The sequence below is a fragment of the Plectropomus leopardus genome, chromosome 5 (assembly GCF_008729295.1).
Source record: "Plectropomus leopardus isolate mb chromosome 5, YSFRI_Pleo_2.0, whole genome shotgun sequence".
In the NCBI taxonomy this organism is placed as follows: Eukaryota; Metazoa; Chordata; class Actinopteri; order Perciformes; family Serranidae; genus Plectropomus; species Plectropomus leopardus.
The window spans coordinates 16,796,311-16,818,466 of record NC_056467.1 but is presented as its reverse complement, the minus strand read 5'-3'; the positions used below and the strand labels follow the sequence as shown (position 1 = coordinate 16,818,466).

The 22,156-nt window shown below is 38.4% G+C and overlaps 2 protein-coding genes and 1 pseudogene across 2 annotated transcripts; all 3 read left to right on the top strand.

Annotated features, from left to right (window-relative positions):
* Window positions 1-2,287: 2,287 nt before the first annotated feature.
* Window positions 2,288-5,963, top strand: LOC121943595 (annotated as a pseudogene).
* A 784-nt stretch (window positions 5,964-6,747) lies between these two features.
* Window positions 6,748-11,059, top strand: chchd2 (coiled-coil-helix-coiled-coil-helix domain containing 2). Its single transcript, XM_042486860.1, has 4 exons — window positions 6,748-6,913; window positions 8,419-8,677; window positions 9,386-9,590; window positions 10,690-11,059. Exons 1-4 carry the CDS (start codon window positions 6,864-6,866, stop codon window positions 10,698-10,700), a joined length of 525 nt encoding a protein of 174 aa, XP_042342794.1. The 5' UTR covers window positions 6,748-6,863; the 3' UTR covers window positions 10,701-11,059.
* Window positions 11,060-11,311: 252 nt separating this feature from the next.
* Window positions 11,312-21,583, top strand: LOC121943338 (phosphorylase b kinase gamma catalytic chain, skeletal muscle/heart isoform-like). Its single transcript, XM_042486859.1, has 10 exons — window positions 11,312-11,529; window positions 13,647-13,798; window positions 15,057-15,235; window positions 15,755-15,809; window positions 15,898-15,963; window positions 16,051-16,214; window positions 18,432-18,522; window positions 18,793-18,946; window positions 19,049-19,174; window positions 20,691-21,583. Exons 2-10 carry the CDS (start codon window positions 13,716-13,718, stop codon window positions 20,952-20,954), a joined length of 1,182 nt encoding a protein of 393 aa, XP_042342793.1. The 5' UTR covers window positions 11,312-11,529; window positions 13,647-13,715; the 3' UTR covers window positions 20,955-21,583.
* The last annotated feature ends 573 nt before the right edge of the window (window positions 21,584-22,156 follow it).

Below are 22,156 nucleotides of genomic sequence, written 5' to 3'. Positions count from 1 at the left end.
AGGGCTTTTGTTGTCGGGTGCAGCACAGCTTCTGTACATATGGCAGCATCAGCCGAGCAAACACTGAAGGACATACTACACAAGTGTCTTTATTGTTCATGTTCAGTTTACAGGAAGCTGCTGGACGAGCTCGTGTTGTAAGTGTGACACGTGTTCAAGCAGCACAGACAAGAAATTCTTCTGAGTCATAGCACAGAGGACTACCCCACTCTGCTCGAACAATGATGGAAATACTACACACCAAGGTTTTCTGCTAGAAGCACTTCTGCATAAGGTTTAAGGAAGAAACATCTTGAAGCTACACAAGCGGAACAAACAACTGTAAAAGCCTAGCTGAAGTTTTAAATCAAAGCTAGTGCTTGTTGACACAATAATACTGCATAAAACACTGTTGATGTGCGCAATCAGCTCCATGGAAGCAAACATTAGCTGCAGTGCCTGCATCAGCAACACCTGTGATGGTGCTGAGAGTGCTGAGTGTGTCATATTATGTCCTGTGGGTAATGGGAACATAAATATTACACATACTGATCATAATGAAGATAAAACATCACCGCCACTAAAAGGCCCCCAAATTATTAGGTCCCTGTCGACCAGCGGATGTACACTGATGTAAATACATCCAGAGAGCAAGAGTGATAAATGAAGCTGGGTTTGTGTTTGGCTGCTACTAACTTTACATATCCATATGATTATGTGTCTAAGGAGAGCTGTTTGAGGGGTGCGCTAATAGTGGTCGCTACAGTAAATCAGTAAATTCTCACAAAAGTATCAAAAGTGATTATGCACAATATATGTACATACAGTATTGTCTGATTTTATTAAAATAATTCATATGTAAGCAGCATTTTAATTTTGGTAGAAGTGGAGTGAATAACTGTATCCAGTGCTTCACTAGGCCATATCTCACAGACTAGGTCTTAAATAAATGTAGTGCATAAAACTGAAACAGTAACTCCCCCTTAAATGTTAATATTAAAGAGCTTCAAATAAAAATTCTGATGAACACAAACCTCAGAACTGCACTTAATTGTTGAAAATGAGTTAAAAAATTGAGTACTTTGTTTTACTCTCCACCTTTGCAGTCAGTTGCAAAGGCAATGTGCAGTGATAGTGATATTTCATTATCAGTTAACAGGACTCTAGATCATTTTTGACCTCTAGTGGCTCCTGGTGGACAAATGTGTTAAATACATCAATTTGTTCCCCACTGGTAGATTTCTTGATCAAGGAATAAAATAACGAGGTTATTGTGAAACATTGTACCAGTATCACAGTTTTTTCTTTTAATCAAAAGAGAAAGTTTCTTGTCAGGGAAGAAGAGGCTGCGGGAGAGTCAGTAAAAACAACAATATCAATCCATTGTGTGCTGAGGATAGTACTATACTACATACTTCTGACAGTTTCAGCTTTAGAAACTTTTCTTTAAATCCCCTACTTACCAAGTCAGTTACATCTTTAAAATCACATTTTAAAATGTTTTATATTTTTTAAAAGCTTATAATTCATAAAAACACAGTGCTATCATTTTCAGCATGTCTTATCTGTTTATTTTTATTACCATCTTATATTATTTCTGGGCACCTTATCTTATTTTATTTTTGTGTGAAGCACTCTGTCCCTTTGTTTTGTGTATAGATAAAATTATTGTTAAAGCATTTTTAGAAATGTAATTAAATTAAAACAAAAACAAAAGTCTGAAAGGCAGTCAAGGAGGAAAGTAAATGCACATTTGCAGGTGAGACTCACCACCTGGTTGTCTTTCATAGAGCAGTGTACCCTGAAAATGGTATATTTCAGCAACTGATTGGCATCTTCCTATCATTATTTCTATTATTGTTGTTGTTGTTGTTATTACTTTACTCACAATCTTAATTTAAAACATAGAAATGCTTTAAAATGATAAAATACATGGTAATTTATAATGTATAATATCCCCTTTTTCCTTTCCGGTTTTGGTATATATGTTCTCCCTAAGTTTTGCTTATTGTTTCTAATAGTATTAAAATGAAATAATTGGATGTTGAAAGTTTTTTTTTTTTTTGTAAAAAAACAGATGGCGATTTTGCATATAGCCCCTTTTCTTTCTTGTAATTTTTATACATCTTTTCTCCATGTTTTTTGTAATGTTTCTATTTAGTTCAAATCGTTTGTCGTGTATTTATTTTATAACTCAATGTTGAAGTGAATTATTGTTTTTATTAAATTATTATAGACGCAGTACACACTCCGGCCAGCGGGCGGCGGTGTGTGATCTTCCCTTAAACACTGTGAAAAGAGGAAGCACCATTTGTAAACCTTGTTGTAAACACGCTTGAACTTTCACGAGTTGGTGAATCTAACTGGATGTTACAGATTAATGTTAATTGTTTACCTTTATAGTGGCTATGGAGAGGAGCGTAGGGACAGTTTCAGCCATTAAAGCTTTAGGGTAAGTAACTGTGTCCTTGTTTGATGCGTACTCACCTACTTTCATTTACAGTTATAACGTTAGCAGCACATTTAAAGCTAGTGTTTGCTCCATAATGACAAAAATATGGATAAACACTTCACTCCTTTATTAAATTTAAATTTAGCATTAAAATCATGCCTTTCCGGTGTATAATGATATCCTATAAGCAGAGCTGCAGCAGGTAATAGTTTCACCTGTCGTCTCTACTTCCTGCGTAGGTACCCGGGCAGCTCGTGCCTCTCACGGTGCACCTGTGATGAACTTCCCTGTCCGCTGCTCACCTGGCTGACTGCTCAGCTGAGGACCGTCTGTTCGGAGCTACAAGGTTTTTATTATTATTATTATTAACAGCAGTCTGTTGGACACTGCGTCGTCTGTGGTGTTTGATGCGGTCCAGTCAGACCTCAAGAGTCATCAGATGGTGACTTTTCCTACCTGCACACATTAGAATAACATCAAGATCTGTTAAAGGCGATTTTAGGTTATTTATTTATGTGTGACGAGACATAATATGTATTATAACTTTGTCCACGTTTTAAAACATATGTAAAACAATTGTATTTATATATATATATATATATATATATATATATATATATGTACATAGGGTTGATTTCTTTGTGTTTCTTTTTGGGATGGACTTCTGTTGTTAAGGTAGAATAAAATAAGACTTTAAGTCGTTCCAAAGACATTCACTATAAATAGCAAAATTATAAAATAGATATATCGTTACTATTCGTACATTAATAATAAAATGAAAAAGACTTACAGTCTTACTGTTTAGGATTTTTAAGGCAGATCCCATAATATAAACATTTTGATAGTGATATATTGATTATTTTTGTTGTTGTTTTCCACAGAAACACATACATTTTTTTTAATATAAGGATCCCTAAATTGTGTCCCCTAGTATATATATTAATCAGAACATTGACAAAATAAACCATGTATATGATATTCCTGTACTGCAATTTCGATTTACTTATTGGCCAGCATGTACTGTACATCAATACTATTATTTCTGCAATATGCTAATTTCGATTGGTACATCATTTTACCTCTACATATAAATACAAGAGCTATACAGTATACAATACATGCAGATTAAAGGAAGATGCCAATCACAAATAGTTGCTGCAATATACCGTTTTCAATGTATACTGTGGTATGAAAATTAACGATTGTCATACTGTGTACATTTACTTATGCAAGGTATTGAAAAAAGGCAACCAGGTGGAGAATCTAACCAGCACATGTGCACGTGTCCATTTTTAAAATGCTTTCAATTTCTGTTTCCCTTCCTTTAATGGTCATTTTACCAGACAATACTACTACTACTAATACTACTACTACTACTACTAATAATAATAATAATAATTGCCTTATACCATGCTGCCATGATATTGCCTGAGACAGTTATCATACCTTTAAAATTTCATACCATAATCACAAATGATGGTACAACATGTAAATGAAAGTGCAGAGTACTGTGTACAATATAATACTGTATTACACTGCACAGAATTGTTTATGGATGCATTTTAACAGAAAGCACTTCTTGAGATTTTCTGTATTAATGAAATCGGCTTGTCTTCCCTTTTTTTTTTTTACCAGACTCAAACATGACAGGTGACGTCCTTCTGGTGGGAGAGCTGAGAAATTTACTGTCAAGCATGTTTTCTCCCCTCGCTGTGCTGACCTCAGAGGTGCTGGAGCCATCCAGCCTCAACAAAATCACTGGTGAGAGAGAATAATAGTCCGGCGGGCTCTGTTGTAGTGTGCTGTGTTGAAGGTTTTAACAGATGATTGTGTGTCATCTGCTCAACTTTTTAAAAGAAGGGTGTATAATCTTGAAATTATCATTCAATCCTTTAGAGTTTCTTGTATCAGAATTGCAAGCAGCTCGAATAATGAAGCATAAGGAAATGCATCCTGAGGAGAATACAACAGGAGACGAGTCTGAAAAAGAGCAGCGAGTTGAAGATAACAGACTCACAGAGTTTTCTCAGGAATATGAAGATGATGATGATGACAAAGACAGAAGGAACGCGGAGATGCAGGCAGAGTGGACATTGCTGCTGCACGCTCTTGACATGGACTCCTCCTCTCAATTCACAGATGTGATGTGTGAGGTGAGTTTGACATAAGTGACTGACATATGTCATGACTACAAACTGAGAAGAGCTGAGTGGGTTTTCTAAATGTGGATTTAAATTTGAATGCAGGTTGAGTCGAGGCTTGCTCGTCTACCATCTGGAGGCATGACAAACCCACTTCTTAACCGCAGCCTCAGCTCAGAGCAGTGGGTACGTTGCCACAGCCATTAGCAGGTCATTAACCATTATATGTAATCTACCATGAGTATTTAACCCCCCACCCCCTTCTCTGTTTTCCAGATGCAAGTTAAAAAGATCAATCGAGTTCTGTCAGAGGACTATCAGTGTCGCCGACAGATGATGATCAAACGCTTTCAGGTTACACTCGAGTCATTTGCATGGGGAGAAAAACAAAAGGTAGGCATGTTTGATGGTTTCATCTCACTTTAAACTCACTGTAAGAATAAAACAGTCCAAAATATCAGCTGGCAACATTGTTTTATGTAACAATTTAGCCAGCTGATATTTTAGGCTGTTTTGACTGGAGAGTGTGAATGTCATAGATGTAACATTCATATTATGTTAATATAATAAAGGGCATGCAAATCCTGGCAGGTAAAATATCAGTTTTGCCAGATAACGCATCCACCGAGCAGCTCACTTTTAACTAACGTTTATTCACAGGAGCGCAATGAAGCGCTGGCCTCAGTACCTCCTCTTTCATCCCTCACCGGCTCCTCCCGAGTCTCCCTGTCTCTTCTGATCGCCGCCAGAGAGGATCAGTCCTTCATTGAGCCAATCAAGGCTGGAAAAAGCACCCCCGTCTACAAGGTACAACAGTCACAAACCATGCCTGTGATTCTCAGCGTCTGTATTTGAGAATGCAGATGGCCTCTAATTCTTTTTTGATCTCATTAGACGCTGATGGGCAGCGTACCGGACAGAGGAGGGCGACCAGGGGAAATTGAGCCACCAATGCCAGCGTGGGAAGATCGAAGAGCAAAAGGAAACAGATCCGGACGAGGGGGCGGACACCAACACCAACGACGCAGATTTTCAGATAAAAAGAAGAAAGGGAAAAGAGAGTAACATGTTTCTCGCTTACTGCTTAATCTAAGAAATAAGTGATCATTTTTTTTATTTAAATCGTTATTATGAAATAAAATATGGCTGTGGAATACTACAGATGATATAACTTTATAAAAAAAGATGTGCATAATTCTTAGTTATAGTACATATTCATACTTGGCTGTGTACTTTTCTAAACGCTTATTATTGCTATAATGTTCTGGTATGACAGGGTATTTTTGTGATACTTTTGTTCAGAAAAATAACACTTTATTTGTTTTTTTATGAGCTGGCTTTGCACATGTATAGATTTGTTTACAAAAAAATAAACCTACTGAACACAGAAATGTGTCGTCATTTTTTGTAACCTAATGTGCAGTGTTGGTAAAGCTGTTGAGAGTTCATTAACGGCTGTTTAATTACTAATTACCATTCAATATGTAGCTCTCATTTCTAGCTGGACACAGTAACATTAATGCAAATTATATATTGTGTCATTGTGTCATCTATCTACAGTATCTATATATCTTTATATAGGCTACAGTCTATGCTCTGAGCAAATTGGTCTGATTACTTTTTTTTTCAATGTAGAAAAAGACAATGAGGAACTTGGTAAGAAATGCTCCACCAATTGTTAGAAATGAGTAGATTTAGAAAATTATTTCTAAAAAGCTAGGGAAAAAATGCCGACAACTTGTTTTCTATTTTTCTTTTTTTGTGTGCTTATTTTCTGATAACATTCTTGCTGTTTTTACACATTTCTTGCCAATTTCTGGATCATTTCTTCTTAAACTCGCTCATTACCTTTTTCCGTGTCTTTTAAAGAAATCGAGCTAATTTGCCTCAGATTTTAAATAGTTAACCAGCATCTTGATGTGTCACACCTGTCAGGTGGATGAATTATCCTGGAAAAGAAGGGCTCACTAACACGGATTTTAACAAATTTGTGGCCAAACTTTGAGAGAAAATGTAAACATAAAAAGTCTTAGATCTTTCACTCAAATATGTGGACAATTTCAGCAAAAAAAAAAAAGCGTTGCGTTTACATTTTTGTTCAGCGTGTATCTGTAGTTCCTGACGAAAGCATCCTTGTAGTTATCGTCATACCGGAAGTTAACCGAGACGCACATGATGTAACACACAGAAAGTTCCGGACTAGTAATAAAGGTCGACACATTACGCTAGCTGCGGAGTATCGCGTCTATATTATCAGCCAGAAAACTCACGAATATATACTTAATTTAAAAATGCCAAGGGGAAGCAGAAGCAGGACATCCAGGATGGCTCCTCCAGCCAGGTGACGTTTGATATCTAACATTTAATAAAAGTTGTTTAAACATTTAAGACAGAATTGTGTTTATGCTAATATAGCTGCTAGCAAGTTTAGCCAGCTAGCCTGACAGATAAGCATGTTAGCCTCTGTTAGTCGGGGACATTAAGAAAATCATAATCCACTGATAATGGTTGATTTTGTACAAATAAATGTCTTCCCTTCGTGCAAGGAAACTGGTGTTTTTAAAAAGTTATTGATTGAAGAAACGAAGGTCATAATGTTGGCAATAATCTGCATCATGCTGTTTTAACGTTTCCTGTTTTGTGGCATCACCACATTAACATTTTAAGGTATTTAGAAGTACATAAAACTACAGGCAGCTCGGATAAGTATCCATTAAACCCACAGCTTCCTTTGATACTTTATTTTTGTCAAGCCGCATTTAGGAGCTCGGGGTTATTGCTACTTTATAGCACATGCGATTTTGATCAGTGTAAAGTCGTTATAAAGCTCTATAATTCAATAATAATAATAATGTTACTGATCATCATTTATTACATAAGTTACCTGTGAGCTTGCTACCCACACTAGATTAGATTAAGTACTGCATTCAAGTTTTGGACTCTTAGGACCAACATGATGGTGTCAGCATTAACAGCGCTAATGCCAAATTGTCCAGAGGAAACCTCATATCAGCGACCTCAAGTGACACCAGGCTCCAGTGCCACACACAGTTTCATACAGAGTTATGCAGCACTGATATTTTCTGCTGTTTTAACAATCTGTTGCACTCTTCAAATAGCTTTCGTGTAAGATTCATGTAGCCAAAAGATATGTTGCCTTTTATTTTTGTCAAACTTTTGCCATGATGAAGGCTTAAAGAGTGACAGCTTGCCTTTATTTCAACTATTTTATTTGTGAAAGCAAGACAAGGACAACATTTGCTGATGTGTACGTATCACCTTATATTTTCTTCTTGTACTGTAACTGTAAAATTACAACTCAAGAAACAGCAAAAGAGAAAAAAACAACATGAAGGGAAAATAAGTAAGTAAAATAATTAAACAGAAGTACAATAAATGCATAAAGAGAAAACCCACGTGTGATAGAGTAAATGGGATGAAGTGGTTACAGAGGCACCAATGTGCTTACAGATCAAATAAAAAGAACAGATTATACATATGTTAAACAAGACATTGTTTCTATTCTTAATCTGAAGGATAGTTTGATAGGTATTTAAAAAAATACTCAATAAACGGTCTCCATACCTTCAAGAAGCCATCAGTGTCTCCTCTGAGAGAGTTTTTTAGTTTTTCCAAGCTTAGAAAAAAACATCACGCAACCAGATTGAAAGCTTTACTTTTTAATTAAATATTTGCAGTCTTATTTATCTTTGTGGCCTTGTTGACCCTTTCGTATTAGCATTTACTTACATTTCCAACTATTGTAAAAAGTCTTATACCAGCATCTACAGGTAGTGTCAGATGTCTATTTGTGTTTAGATTTTTAAAATGACTTTCTCTGTACAGCCGGGCTCCCCCATCACCACCACCTATGGCCAGGGCTGCACCTCCTCCCTCCTATGCCCCGGCTCCAACACATGCTCCTCCATCTGCTGTGGGAGCTCCGGCTGCAGCACCCAGGCAGCCTGGCATGTTCGCCCAGATGGCGGCTACAGCCGGTGGAGTGGCTGTGGGCTCTGCAGTGGGACACACCATTGGCCACGCCATGACCGGAGGCTTCGGCGGCGGACACTCAGAAGCTGCCAGGCCTGATGTCACATACCAGGTAAATAAACTTTAGTTTAGCAGGTCAGAGGACTGGAATAGCCTCGGGGCAGATTAGTGTGTCTGACTCGTGGGAGGGAGGAAGCAGTACCAAAAAACAGGTGTGTTTCAAAGGCAAACTAATGATGAGCACTCATGAGATGTTGTTAAGTTACCAAATCATGTCGGGTTATTTGGGATTATTGCGAACCATGATCATAATCATACTATTACTTTAACGTTGGTGTATCTATAGCAGATATAAAAATTTAATTGTGTGCTGAATGATTTCACTGTGCTCTCTTGCGTGCCTGTCTTTAATTAAAAAAAATCAGAAGGGAAACATGAAAAACAAAGCCACATGTCACATATCTTGTCATGTGAGACGTCTTCAGACATTTTGACAGTAGCATGACACCGCTGTGTTAGGCATCTTAATTTTTGTATGGACACGTCCCACAAAGCCTTATAAGGACTTTTATCTTCTGTATTGTCTCACTCCTTTATCAATATTCCTCTAAATACAGAGAACTGTCTCTGTGGAACAACCTACTTCCATCACTACCATTATCATTATTTACAAAACATCTGAAAAGGACTCTAATTTGCATAGACTCATAACACTTCATTGATTCATTTCTAATCCATTTCACTTTGTAAATAAAAACTTTTTGTCATTTGTACATTATAAGAAATTGCCCTCGAAATGCAAACTGCATGTGCCTTTCAGGAGCCGTACCAGCAGCAGCCGTACCAGCAGCAGCCGTATCAGCAGCAGCCGTACCAGCAGCAGCCCATGTACCAGGAGGCTCCTCAGCAGCAGCAGGCCTGCTCCTATGAGCTCAAACAGTTCATCGAGTGTGCCCAAAACCAGAGTGACCTCAAGCTCTGCGAGGGCTTCAGTGAGGTGTTGAAACAGTGCAAGTTTGCTAACGGTGAGTGAAAGTGCTGAGTTATAAAAGTTAGCGTACATATGGATTTATTGCTTGTTGACAGGTGTGCACGGCAGTCCAACAGTGCAGTCTTGAGCCACTAATGTAATTGTAGCATCATTGTTACTAGTGCAGTAAAACATGCCGGATCAAAATGGGCTGATAGCTTATCCTCTGCTTTTGCAAGTTTATGAGTACTTCTTCTGCCAATACAGAAGAAGTATAGATACTCAGAGTTAAAGAAAGGGTGAAAGGTAAAGATTGTGTTTGCCTGGGGTGTCATAATCACAAAATCCACTCTACTAAAACACTCAAGTTGCAGCTAGATGCAGCCAGAAACATTAGTGAATGGGTAATCATTCATTTCTAAATAGTAACAGTAGTTGCTTGTTTTGTTAGTCTAATAAGTTGGTATGACAAACTGGTGACACTGTTTCTGTGGACTATCTGCTCATGACTCCAAGAGAGTAAAGAAATGTTCAGTTGTCGCGATTTTACATCCAGCAGTAGGAAAAAACCCTAGTCAGAGGAGTTCTGAAGCCACACCCCACACTGCTGCACAGGATGCTGCCCAATTTTTTATTCAAAGTTAAATAATATTGAATGTGTCCTATGTCCAATTTGCACAAAATTCAACAGTGCATGTCATTTGGGTCCCCAGCAGTACACACAGGGAGTGCGAAGCAGATTGGAAGAACAGTTTTTTTCAGATGTGCAAAGGACATAAACAAAGACACTGATTTTTTTTGCTTTACAGTGAAATTCTTTAGATTCTTTATTTGTGTGGAAAGACTTGCATTCTCTTATTGTGTAACAGATTGATCCATTGTCTCTGCAGTCTTGTTAATACTGCCAAATAAGGAAGCTTTGCATAAGCACTTGGTCATCCAGACGTCATAGCCAAAAGCAAAAACATTATGCAAGTCATGGTTCTGATGTAATATCTTGCAATACACAGTGTGGCCATATGGAGGCGTAGCTTTAAAGGCATTCTCAATCCTTCAGATGTACGACTTTTTTCTTGTACTGTAAGATTTTTAAAGTTGCCAAATGAATTATTGGATCTGTGACAATTTGTCTAAAAGTCTTCTTTTCTCCACAGGTCTGTCATGAGGCTGAGATAAAAAACCTGCAAAATGAAGAACGCAAAAAAATGATAATAAGTAACCAGACTGGATGGATACTGAGGCTGTTAATTCACAAGAGATCAATAAACATACTTTATTTTGACAGTTGATCATCACCAGCCAGTGTCATTGAGCTTATTCTCAGGATATTGCTGCTGAGTTTGTAATAATAGTCGTATAAATAATGTTTATATATTTTGCTGCGTGTTGATTCCAGTTGTTTTTCATGAGTGTAGGCCTTAGTGCTTTTAATTTAAATAGAACTGCAATTGTAGATCATTATAACATGTAAAACCATCAGTTTCCACCTGTGTGTTTCAAAAATAATAAAGCACTTAAAAAAAAGGTGAGGTGTGATGATTTATTTCACTGGACATACTATGAAATATTTCTATTTTTACATGCACTTTCTTTCATTAGATAAGACAGGGGTCCAGCACCTGTCATGTCACTCTTGTCTCAGTGCAAAAGCACGAGTTAGACGTTGCATGCTGAGTAGTGTTGGTATTGAAGGACAGCCCTCTCTCCAAATGTCTCGTGGCGAGGACAGGAGCTGCGGGTGTTATTTCGTGTATCTGGTTTTTGTGCGGACACGCGTTCACAGTGTGCTGCTGCTGCTGCTGCTTTGGAGGCAACAAATTTATTTTTGGCATCTGACATTAAAGCTCACCCTTTGCAATGGCAGCGACCCCACTGAGCAGCGACAGCACCGGGATCTGACTGAGCTTTTGGTCCGTCCTCTGCCACTTTGTGAACAGAACCGACTGATAGTGATGGATACTGTTTGTAACAGGGACTGACCGACACGCGACACGGTGAGTGACCGTTGTTTTTTTAAATTATTTATTTATTTATTCATTACTGGAAGTGGACCCCGCTAAAGGTCAAATGGCTACAGAGGATGAGAGGAGATCTAGTTCACACTGTGCCTTCATTAGTCTAAACCCCGTGATATGTCGGCTATGACATTAAATCTAGATCCAAAACATGTATTGATCGCTAATTAGAGTTGTTCAATCAACAAGACTGAGACACGTGACACATATATAGTATTGTTAGTGACAAATGCGTCTATATACACCAGGAATAAGAATCCATTAGTTATACATTTTAAACCCTCTTAAACCGTTTTAAGAATAAGGTGAAATGTGTAGGATGCAAATCACTTTAATCCTGGCACTATAGAAACCCCCGTGGTGTCCTATTTTAAACAGTTTTCTGCAGGCTGTGTAGCTGGACAATGTACTTATAAATATTCATTATATTTGATTACCTCCATTTTATTCTCCTTATTACTTTCAATGCATTGCACTGCATTACAAAAAATGCTTGCACTTTTTACTCTTTTTTTAAAATGGTAATATTTTACTACTACTGTTTTAATACTCTATTATTAAAATTCAGATAGTAAAAAAAATAAAAAGGTGCCAATAGAGGTCAAGAAGCCACACGTTTATACAAATGGACCTACCCCTTAAATTAAGGAGAGAAACAAACAGAAAAAAAAATGAGAAATATAAAACAGAACTAAACTAAAAATAAATTCTATATAATATACACTCCAATATAAGGCTATGCTTTTAGTTGTCACTCTGCCGGTTAAGATTTTACATGCAAACCAATCGATCACAAAACGTAATTTAATTCTACAAATCAATTTAACCAACAGTACATGAAGTTCATTCAGAGGATAATGGCTACTGATACAAGTCTACTGATCATGCATCGATGAAATGATTTAAAAAAAAAAAACGTTTAAAATGGCCATCATAAATTTACAAGCACAAAGTTGCATCAGTTACTTGTAAGCTCAAAAATACTCAATTTACAGCCATATAAATATAAAAACAGCTGCAGATCCTTTGAGAAGCTGCAGCCAGCAAATGTTTGTCATTTCTGCATCAAGTATAACTTTAACAATTAATAGCTTATCAATGCAGGTGGTGGCTAGTTTTTGTCAATTTACTGATTAATCAGCTAATTAATGCAGCTTAACTGTTAAATGAGCGTTGCCTTGACCTGCTACAGCATTAAAGTGCTTCTTATAAATTAAAGGTCCCATATTATGATCATTCTCCGGTTCATACTGTTATTTTATGTTTCTACTAAAACATGTTTACATGCTTTAATGTTCAAAAAACACTTTATTTTTCTCATTCTGTCTGTCTGAATATATTTGAATCTACTTTGTTTTAAACGCTCAGTTTCTGGACCTGTCTCTTTAAGCCCCCGTACAGAAAAAGTAAAGTCTGCTCTGATTGGTCATAGTTTTGGGTTTTCCACATCTGCGCTCTTGGTGTCTCTGCACTGTCATTGAAGCCATGGGGAATGACTGTAGCGGCACTTTCTATCTTTATAGACCGCTTCATTCGAATTGCATTGCTAAGCAACAGCTTGAGTCCCTGTTTACTTCCTGTCAGCTGATGGCATTCACATACACCATAAAATCAACAGGAAATACAAAAATATTTATGTAGTCTATATAGTAGTTTGTGACATCACAACTTCACAAAAGTCTTGACAGCTCATTTAAAGTCGACTGTGTGCTTTTCTCCGTGGACACCTATACAGTTTTATAATAAAAAAGACATGGAGATCTGACATTTTTACAATACGGGGCCCTTAATGCATCAGCAGTGCAGTTTTTTGCAATTTGCGGGACATTTCATTCCAAGTTGCCAATTGCCTTTTTTCCTTCAAAAGAAATCCTGTTTCAAAGATTGAAATACTTGTGAAAGGTGTCTGAACGCTGTACAAGAAAACCAAGGTCGATCCAGATTAACAGGGTTAACATCATGACAACATATGACAATAAATAGGGCTTCTGCTGCTACATTTTAAGTATTTTATCAAAGGTTCTTTCCCATCGCTGATACAGTTGTCACACCTTTATAAAGCTGTGTTGTGTCATTGCAAATGCTGTTTCCATCAGCGAGCTGCTGTGAGCTGTGAGAGGAGAGCAATCGTGCAGCCTCAGAGGTGAACCAGCATCACAGCCACCATGACCAGAGAGGAGGAGGTCTCTGACTCGGCGGGAGCCCAGGAGTTCTACGACAAGTATGAGTCCAAGGAGATTCTGGGAAGGTATGTATCAAGCGTCTTAAAATATCCTACAGCAGGGGATCCCACCCTGAGGGCCCCAACAGGGGGGCACAAGTTAAATCTGATGAGTCCTCTAATATTTACTGGACTGGACACTAATATTTCTTTGGGATTCCAAAACTATTTGAGTAAAGCAAGAAATACAATGCTTTTAACTGAAATGGTCACAACCAGTAGACATTTGTAACCTTTAATGCAACCTTGTCTCATTCCCAACTTGTCAAATACTGACTCTTGGACAGTGGCCGCCGGCGTCAAATACCAATATACTGAGGCCGAGGTCTTTTAAATCTCAAACAACACAACAATTTATACGGAGGACAAAAGTGCATTAACAGTAGCAACGTAAACTGTATGGCATTGGAGTGCATGGTATAAAGTGCCTCATCTATGTGCAAAGTTCAACACGTGTTGCACTCATAAATCATAGATCACAGGATAAAAGGACAAGAAGCCATATAGGAGATACATTGCATAAGAAGAATCCAAATCCATCTTCTACATTAACTTTGTGGTCTAGAACTTGACAACTTCATCCAGTTTCTTAATTTAATAGCACAATACAAGATAATACAATGCACCACATGAGTTTATTTGATTGGGACACTATTGGTGTACAAGCTCAGAAACAAGCCGAATGGTGTCCCCGAAGTTTCCCAGAAGTCCCTGAGATGTCAGGGGTGCCTGAGTTTTCTCTCTCATTGTCATTCCCCACCATCAGTCAGACGGTGGTGCTGTTACGTAAAGCACACAGTGTTCAAGGAGGCAGCATTCATTAACTTCAGCGTGTTTCGGACAAAGGGTTTAGTGTTGAGAGCGGCCAGGAATTGGACGGCATGCCGTCAGATTATGTAATCTCACTCCCTTTCTCACATGCAGGTCATGAGGTCACGGGATTTGGACAGTGTGTTCAGCTGCTCTAGTACTCTTCACATTGCTTCAAAAATAGGGGACGCAGAGTCATTTTAGTATCCTCTGAACGATTCTTTGAAATGAATGAGAAGGTTACAATCTGTAACTCGATGCTCTTCGTATCACAGAGGATGAACATGGAAAACACTTACTTAACACACTCACAGCATACTGAGAACATAAAATCCCACAGTTATCACAGAAACATTCAGTTTGTTGCTGTCCGAAGCACTCAAACATGTTGTTTTTGCAGCTGCACAAACACAAAACTCTGAGGAAATAAGTGGACCGACAAAGCTGTAGATGACAAACTCTGTCTTTGTCTTAGGGGAGTAAGCAGCGTGGTGCGTCGCTGCATCAACAAACGGACGTCTCAGGAATACGCCGTGAAGATCATTGACATCACCCCGTCGGACAAGATGACCCCGCAGGAGATCGAGGAGATCAGAGAGGCGACAGTGAAGGAGATCGACATCCTGAAGAAAGTCTATGGACAGAACAACATCAGTAAGCACATTCATTAAAAACCCATGAGTCAGTTTTTGACCAAAACTGGGTGCATCAGCAGTTTTAACAAAACATGAATCATACATTAACTGTGTCAAAAAAGCTTGTCTTTGACCCTGAGCAAATTGGTGCAATTTCTTTCAAAAACACAGGTAAAAAGGCAATGAGCAACTTGGTAAGAAATCTTCCATAAACTGCAAGAAATTAGCAGATTTCAAAAAAATATTTTTAAAAAGCAAAAAACAATATTTATAATAATCAGAATATTTAAAATTATTTTTAATTCTTTGGGCACTTTTTTGAAGCTTATTTCTTTGTTGTTGTTGTTGCTTTAAACAGTTTGTTGTTTTTTGTGTTTCTTTTTTAATATTATGGTTATTTTCTTGTACTTTTTGGGCCATTCTTCTTTCGGTGCTCATTGCCTTCCTCCCATTTTTTGGAAAATAAATCAAGACAATTTCCTTAGATTTCAAAGGGTTACTACTGAGTGTATCTCAAATATATATCTCTCCTCTCCAGTTCAGCTTAAAGACTGCTATGAGTCCAAAGCCTTCTACTTCCTGGTTTTTGACCTGTAAGTGTCAGATCTCAAGTTTTACACACCAGAGTTTTAAATGGAAATTCAAGCAGCAGCTGTTAAAAGTTGTTTTTTTTTCTGGCAGCATGAAGAGGGGTGAACTTTTTGACTACCTCACAGAGAAAGTTACACTGAGTGAGAAGGAAACCAGGTCAGTGAGTGTCATATACACTATTTGAACTATTTACAAAGACAAAAGGATGAATTCTCCTGACTCTTGAGTGTGTGGTGGTTTTAGAAAGATCATGCGCGCTCTGATGGAAGTGGTCCAGTATCTCCACAGTCAGAACATCGTCCATCGGGACCTGAAGCCTGAGAACATCCTTTTAGACGACGAGATGAACATCAAACTCACCGACTTCGGCTTCGCTGTGCAAAACCAGCCGGGACAGAAGCTCAAAGGTCGGTGAAAGCTTGCATGGAAACCAAACCTAATTAGATTATCAGAATAAATTTAAAAAAATGTAGACATGGATAAGTAAGACAAGTAATGACTTTAGAATAATGACACCATCTGTGTGGGCCTACCCTGGCATTCTTACTCTGACCCCAACCAGTCTCACTCCTCTTGCTTAAACCTAAATATTCCAGTCGACAAAAACAAGGAGGGTAAGGTGGGTCCTTTCTTTCTTATCTCAGGAAATGCACATTTGCATTCTGGATTACCAAAGGGGATTTTAATGTTGTCAGTTTCCACTTTAAGGTCATTTCAAAGTAACACATTTACATCTAAATTGTTTTAGATATGTTGGACCCCATAGCAGAGACTGACACTGGTAGGTAAAGAGTTTATTGTATAAAAGCAAAAAACAAAGGCACAGACACTGAAGGCAGGGAGGTGGCTGGCTTGTAGAAAAATCTCAGGTGAAGGCTGAGCACGTGGAAAAAACTCTGGCACTGAAAACACAAAGACTGGCGACACAGCGAGGTACACAGGAGTACCTGAGCACATGCAAGAAACACTGGAACATAAAAAATAATCACAAGCAAATTGGAAACTCAAACAAAATCAGTGAAGGGACACTTTAAAGATCAGAGAGCACTATTGAACTATACAGAATTATCAGGCAGAGTAGTGGTGTGAAAACAGGGCTTGTTTGGGCAGGTGGATGAGCTGAGTGGAGACAGGTGTGCCTCCTCTGCTGCTGTTGCAGAAGCCAGTCACGCCCTCTGCCACACACATGCCCTGCAGGAGAAGGAGAACAGAAAGGGAAGAGGGAGGGAGACCAGCCAGTTCTTTTCAGAGTATTGCTTCCTTCAAGTTTCTCTGAGATACTCGGCTATAGTTGGCCTACATGCACATCAACAGCCACTTCTTTCTGCCTCACAAAACTTATCTTTAATGAGATACCAGTCATTATTTGTATGTTTAAATTAATAAAAATAAAATATCCATTTTAAGACATTGGTTCAGCATCCCACCTGTATAAGGGTAGGCTATGTGAGCTTAATATAATGTTACAGAAATATTACTAAGCATTGTCGTTCTTTGAGGGGCAAGAAGCAGCGTCCCAGTTATTTATTAAGCCTTGTGCTGCATTTATTTGGTGTTGGAATAATTTGAAAAATGAGTACCTCATTGTATTTTGTATCTCACCCCACCCCTTCTCTTCACTCTTCGTTATCATCAACATGTTGTTTAAATGCTCCGAGCAAGAAACACAACACATGTTTTTTGAAGTGTCCAAGTTGTTTCTACATTAAAAGTTAAAGCTCATGAATGCACCAATGTTGAAAGAAAGACTGGCTGAAGAGCAAATGAATGCACCATTGGCCTTGGCAGGCAAAGGTCTCAAATTGAGTCTGATTTAATCGGTCCCCGCTCATTCATTCAGTGCCGCTGCTGCAGTACGTCAGATTAAGGAGCACACGGACGTTCAGGCTGACCTGGTTCTTATGAAACAATAAAAAGAGTGACCCAAATCACTCACACTGGCATATTCACGGCAGTAAACAGTATCAGGGGTTGATTGACAACTTAACCCCAACATATTCAGCTGAGGATATATGAGCGTCCTGCTCCAACAAAGTTACTATGTTTACAACTTACAGTGCAATGCCAGCAGCTGTTTGCGGTCAGCGGAGAATCTGGGTCTGGTTGCACAACATGCACTTTCCTCCCAGTCGCTCTTACAAAGGTTAAGATGCAACAGGACACTTAGATCTTTTTACTGTGGTCCTGGACACTTTGAGTGCAATGACCTTTCAAAGAATACTGCTCAGATCATTAACAGCGGGATCTGGAAAGGTGTATGTCTAATGTTACTCTGCATCCTAATATTATATTATATTAGTTTAGTTGGTAAATATGTAATGTTCATGTTAAATTACCTCTAATATATAGTCAGGAGGATGCAACATTAGCCCTTTTTCTGACCTTTTGTAATTAAGTTACTGTTAGTCTACTTGATGTTATCTTCAAAAGAGCACAAGTTTACATTAATTTAAGTAGTTTTCATAAAATGATTCCACAGTACTTCTACTGGAGAAACAGTAAACCTTCTCGCGCTCCCTCCACACATTAATATTAGATTAAGGTGCTCTCTCTGGAGTAGTTTTTTCAAACTTTGTAAATGTGGGTGCTCAAAGTTAACATGTTTCGCATGTCTTGTGATGCAGAGGTGTGTGGGACCCCTGGTTACCTCGCTCCTGAGATCATCGAGTGCTCCATGGACGGGGGGCATGCAGGATATGGGACTGCTGTGGACATGTGGGTGTGCAGAGACAACGATCACACGACACAGCAGAAAGCTGTCAGAATGCCAGACAGACATTGTAAACATACAAACAACAAAGTTAACAAATAGTGCACAAATGTACAAATTCTGCTGCAATGTCAATCTCTTGTGCAATATATTTGCAACCCAACACTCATGTTATCTTGTCTATGACTCAGCTTACACACTCTCCAGGTTATTATAGTGAACGCACACAGTTAACATACCTTGTAAGCTGGTTTTCTCCTGGTTTCCACCTGCAGATGGAGCTCAGGGGTGATCATGTACACGCTGCTTGCAGGCTCGCCGCCCTTCTGGCACAGGAAACAGATGCTGATGCTGCGTATGATATTGTCTGGGCAATATGACTTCTTGTCTCCAGAGTGGGAGGACCGCTCAGACACTGTCAAAGATTTGGTAGGCTCTTGTCTCCACTTCTACTTTTGCTGGTTGTAGTAACGATACTAATGATGTTTGACCGAGTTTTAACGACAATTACATCATGTGTTGGTACCTTAGATCTCTCGGATGCTGGTGGTGGACCCAAACCAGCGATACACAGCTACAGATGTCCTCAACCACTCGTTCTTTTCACAGTATGTGGTGGATGAAGTACGACAGTTCAGTCCATACAGGCGGTTCAAGGTGAGACGTAAAAGATTATCACTTAATTTTTGAATTGCATATACATACACAGACCATAAATGTTTAGGTTTATTTCCAGTGTGTAAAATAGGTACATTTCATAATGTCAATGCCCATAAAAGAAACTAAGGACAAACATGGAGATCAGATGGATTCTCTGGCTTGACACAGCAACAAGGACAGCTTTCAAACTATAATATCACACAGTGATTGTAAACTTTTATTAAAATATACGTGAAGCAACATTCACTTTGCCACAAACTATCAAACTCCATAACGGCCTACAGTCACTTTTCATCACAGAGTTAAATAACCATACTCTGTCCCAGCATTAACCCTGTGTGCCTGTGTTAATCATTTATCTCTTGTTATATTTATTCAGTTCAATGCCTTTATTGTCATTGCATAGCTGTACAGTGAAAACAGTTGTCTCCAGTGGTACATTAAGTGTTCAGAAGTTCACAGACAAGCACATTAAAGACTATATAAAGAAGTATATGAACAGTACATAAGTATTAAAAATTGGGTCAATGGATCAAATGTAAACCAAGATTCTGTTACTGCATTGCCTATTTCTCACCTAAAATGTTTCCAGAAACACATTTGTTAGTCTGGCCATTGGGTTGTGCTTCATACTTCCATCAACTGTTTCCAACATGGCGGCTAAATCACAAAATTTTTCATTTTACAGCTAAACAGTGCACAAATGTTTCTGAAAACCTTTGAGGAGAAAAATAGGCAATGCAGTAATAAAATCTTGATTCATGTATGATCAGTGCTGCCTAGTTTGACAGTATGACAACAGTTCAGTAGTAATGAATGATTTACAGCTGCGTTAGAGACTCTTCAGCTTTGATTGGTTGTTTTGGGCGGGCGGTCTGATTCTAGCCAGTGCCGTGAGAAGCAGAAGGAAGGACAGACTTTTTTTCACAAACTATCTTTCTAATGTATACTTCTTTTTGAATATTGTGACCGTTTTATCAAATATGACAAAGTTATTTTCATAAAAATTACCAACTGTAGCTTTAAGTTAAAACGAATAAGATAAATTTGCAACATATTGGTTCCTTTATATACATCATTCTCTGTATTTATCCAGATGATTAGATATTTAATGTCTTACTTAACTTTAGACAATTTAGACAAGTTTTAAGTCTTAGCAGGTTGATGTTCAAATAGCATTAACTTCATTGTGCACTGCAATAAATAAAACAAATGGTTGAGTATAAGGTGGAACATCAACCCTAAAACTGTGTTTAGAAGAATAATAAAGTCAGTGAAACAAAACTAATAGAAGGATAAGATAGACATTAATCAAATTCCTTACACACAGTCCAGAGAAAAGTCTAAGTCTGCAGAAAAAGTGAAAACGCCTGTGTGGGTGAACTAGGTGTGTGTAATGGGTGTTTGATGTACCTAAACTTTATTAAGGTGATAAGTGCACACTTTCCCCACATTTAACACATCCTAAGTACTCAGAGGCACCAGGTAAACTTTCCCACACTTTCTCCTTCAGGTCATTTGCATGACAGTTCTCGCCACAATGCGAATCTACTGCAACTACCGCCGTGCCAAGCCCGTCACCAAGGAAGTGATCAAGAGCGACCCCTACGCCGTCAAGCCCATCCGCAAGCTCATTGACGCATGTGCATTCAAGATCTACGGCCACTGGGTCAAGAAGGGCCAAACTCAGAACAGAGCAGCGCTTTTCGAGAACACTCCCAAAGCCATCCTGCTGTCGCTAGTTGCCGAGGCCGACGAGCCGATGCACTACATGTAATGACAACTTGTTCCTCAGGACAGATTTGCTGGAGTTTATGGGGATATTCTACTACTAAGCTTGGCTTTTTGTTCTCTTCTTTGTTTTATAAAGGAAATGAACTGGTAAAACATAACCTGAGAGGGTTAATTCAAGTTTTTCTTTGATAAGGAGAGCACATTTTGCTAATGAATGTGCCATTGCTAATCGCAGTGGCATTGATGTGACCCAACAGAAAAACATCGGCCACTGAATGTCACCTTATTTGCTGATAAGCTGACGGCAGTCAACAAGCCGAATATCAGCAGATACCGATGTTCTGATAAATCGGGTCATCCCTACCTGAAGTAATATGTTACTCTTGTTATTACAAACATCTGTTTTGTCAGAACTGTGAAGCCTTGGCTCACTATCCAATGCAATATTTCTGGAAATAACATGATTCAGCTGACGCAATATGAAGCAGTGAACCTGCATACTTGAAACGGCATGGGCTTACATATTTATGTACTGTGTGGCTACTTGATCATTATGCAGGATGTACTATACTGAACTGCTTAACTGTGCAGCTTCAAGTACAATTTTAATTATATAGCACTTTAAAATGTATGCTATGGATTTATTTATTAAAATGTGCATTTAATTTAAAACCCCAAGTCACTTGTTATTGGAAAAGTCCTGACTTCTTGTGTTTGGATTTTACAATATCTAGATTGTAATTTTCTGTCTTCAACTTTAAAGGTTCAGTGTTCAAGATTTAGGGGCATCTGTTGGCAAATGTGGTATATTCATAACAATGTTTTCATTAGTTTATAGTTATATCACTTATATCGACATAAGGAGTGGGTTCTCGTCCAAGGAGTGCACCTTGTAGATCGTACGATACCCCAGAACAGACAAACGCAGGCTCTAGATGGGGCCATTTGCATCTCTGTGTTTTTCATGTAAGCCACCGTAGTTCTCCTAAACACTTAGCACACGGGGGACGCTCCAGGTCTGAAACCTCACCACTGGATGCCACTAAATCCTACACACTGAACCTTTAAGCCTAATGTAGAGGGCTTATATACAAGGTCCATTCTGAACACAGTTACAACAGAACAACAGATAAGTGAGGTACGTCCTTCATGTAAAAACAATTATCCCAGGTGGTACTAGTTTTTTAGCGCAAAACTGCTTTCCATTGTGGATCTGCTGGTACAAAAAAAGCATTTAAACAAAAA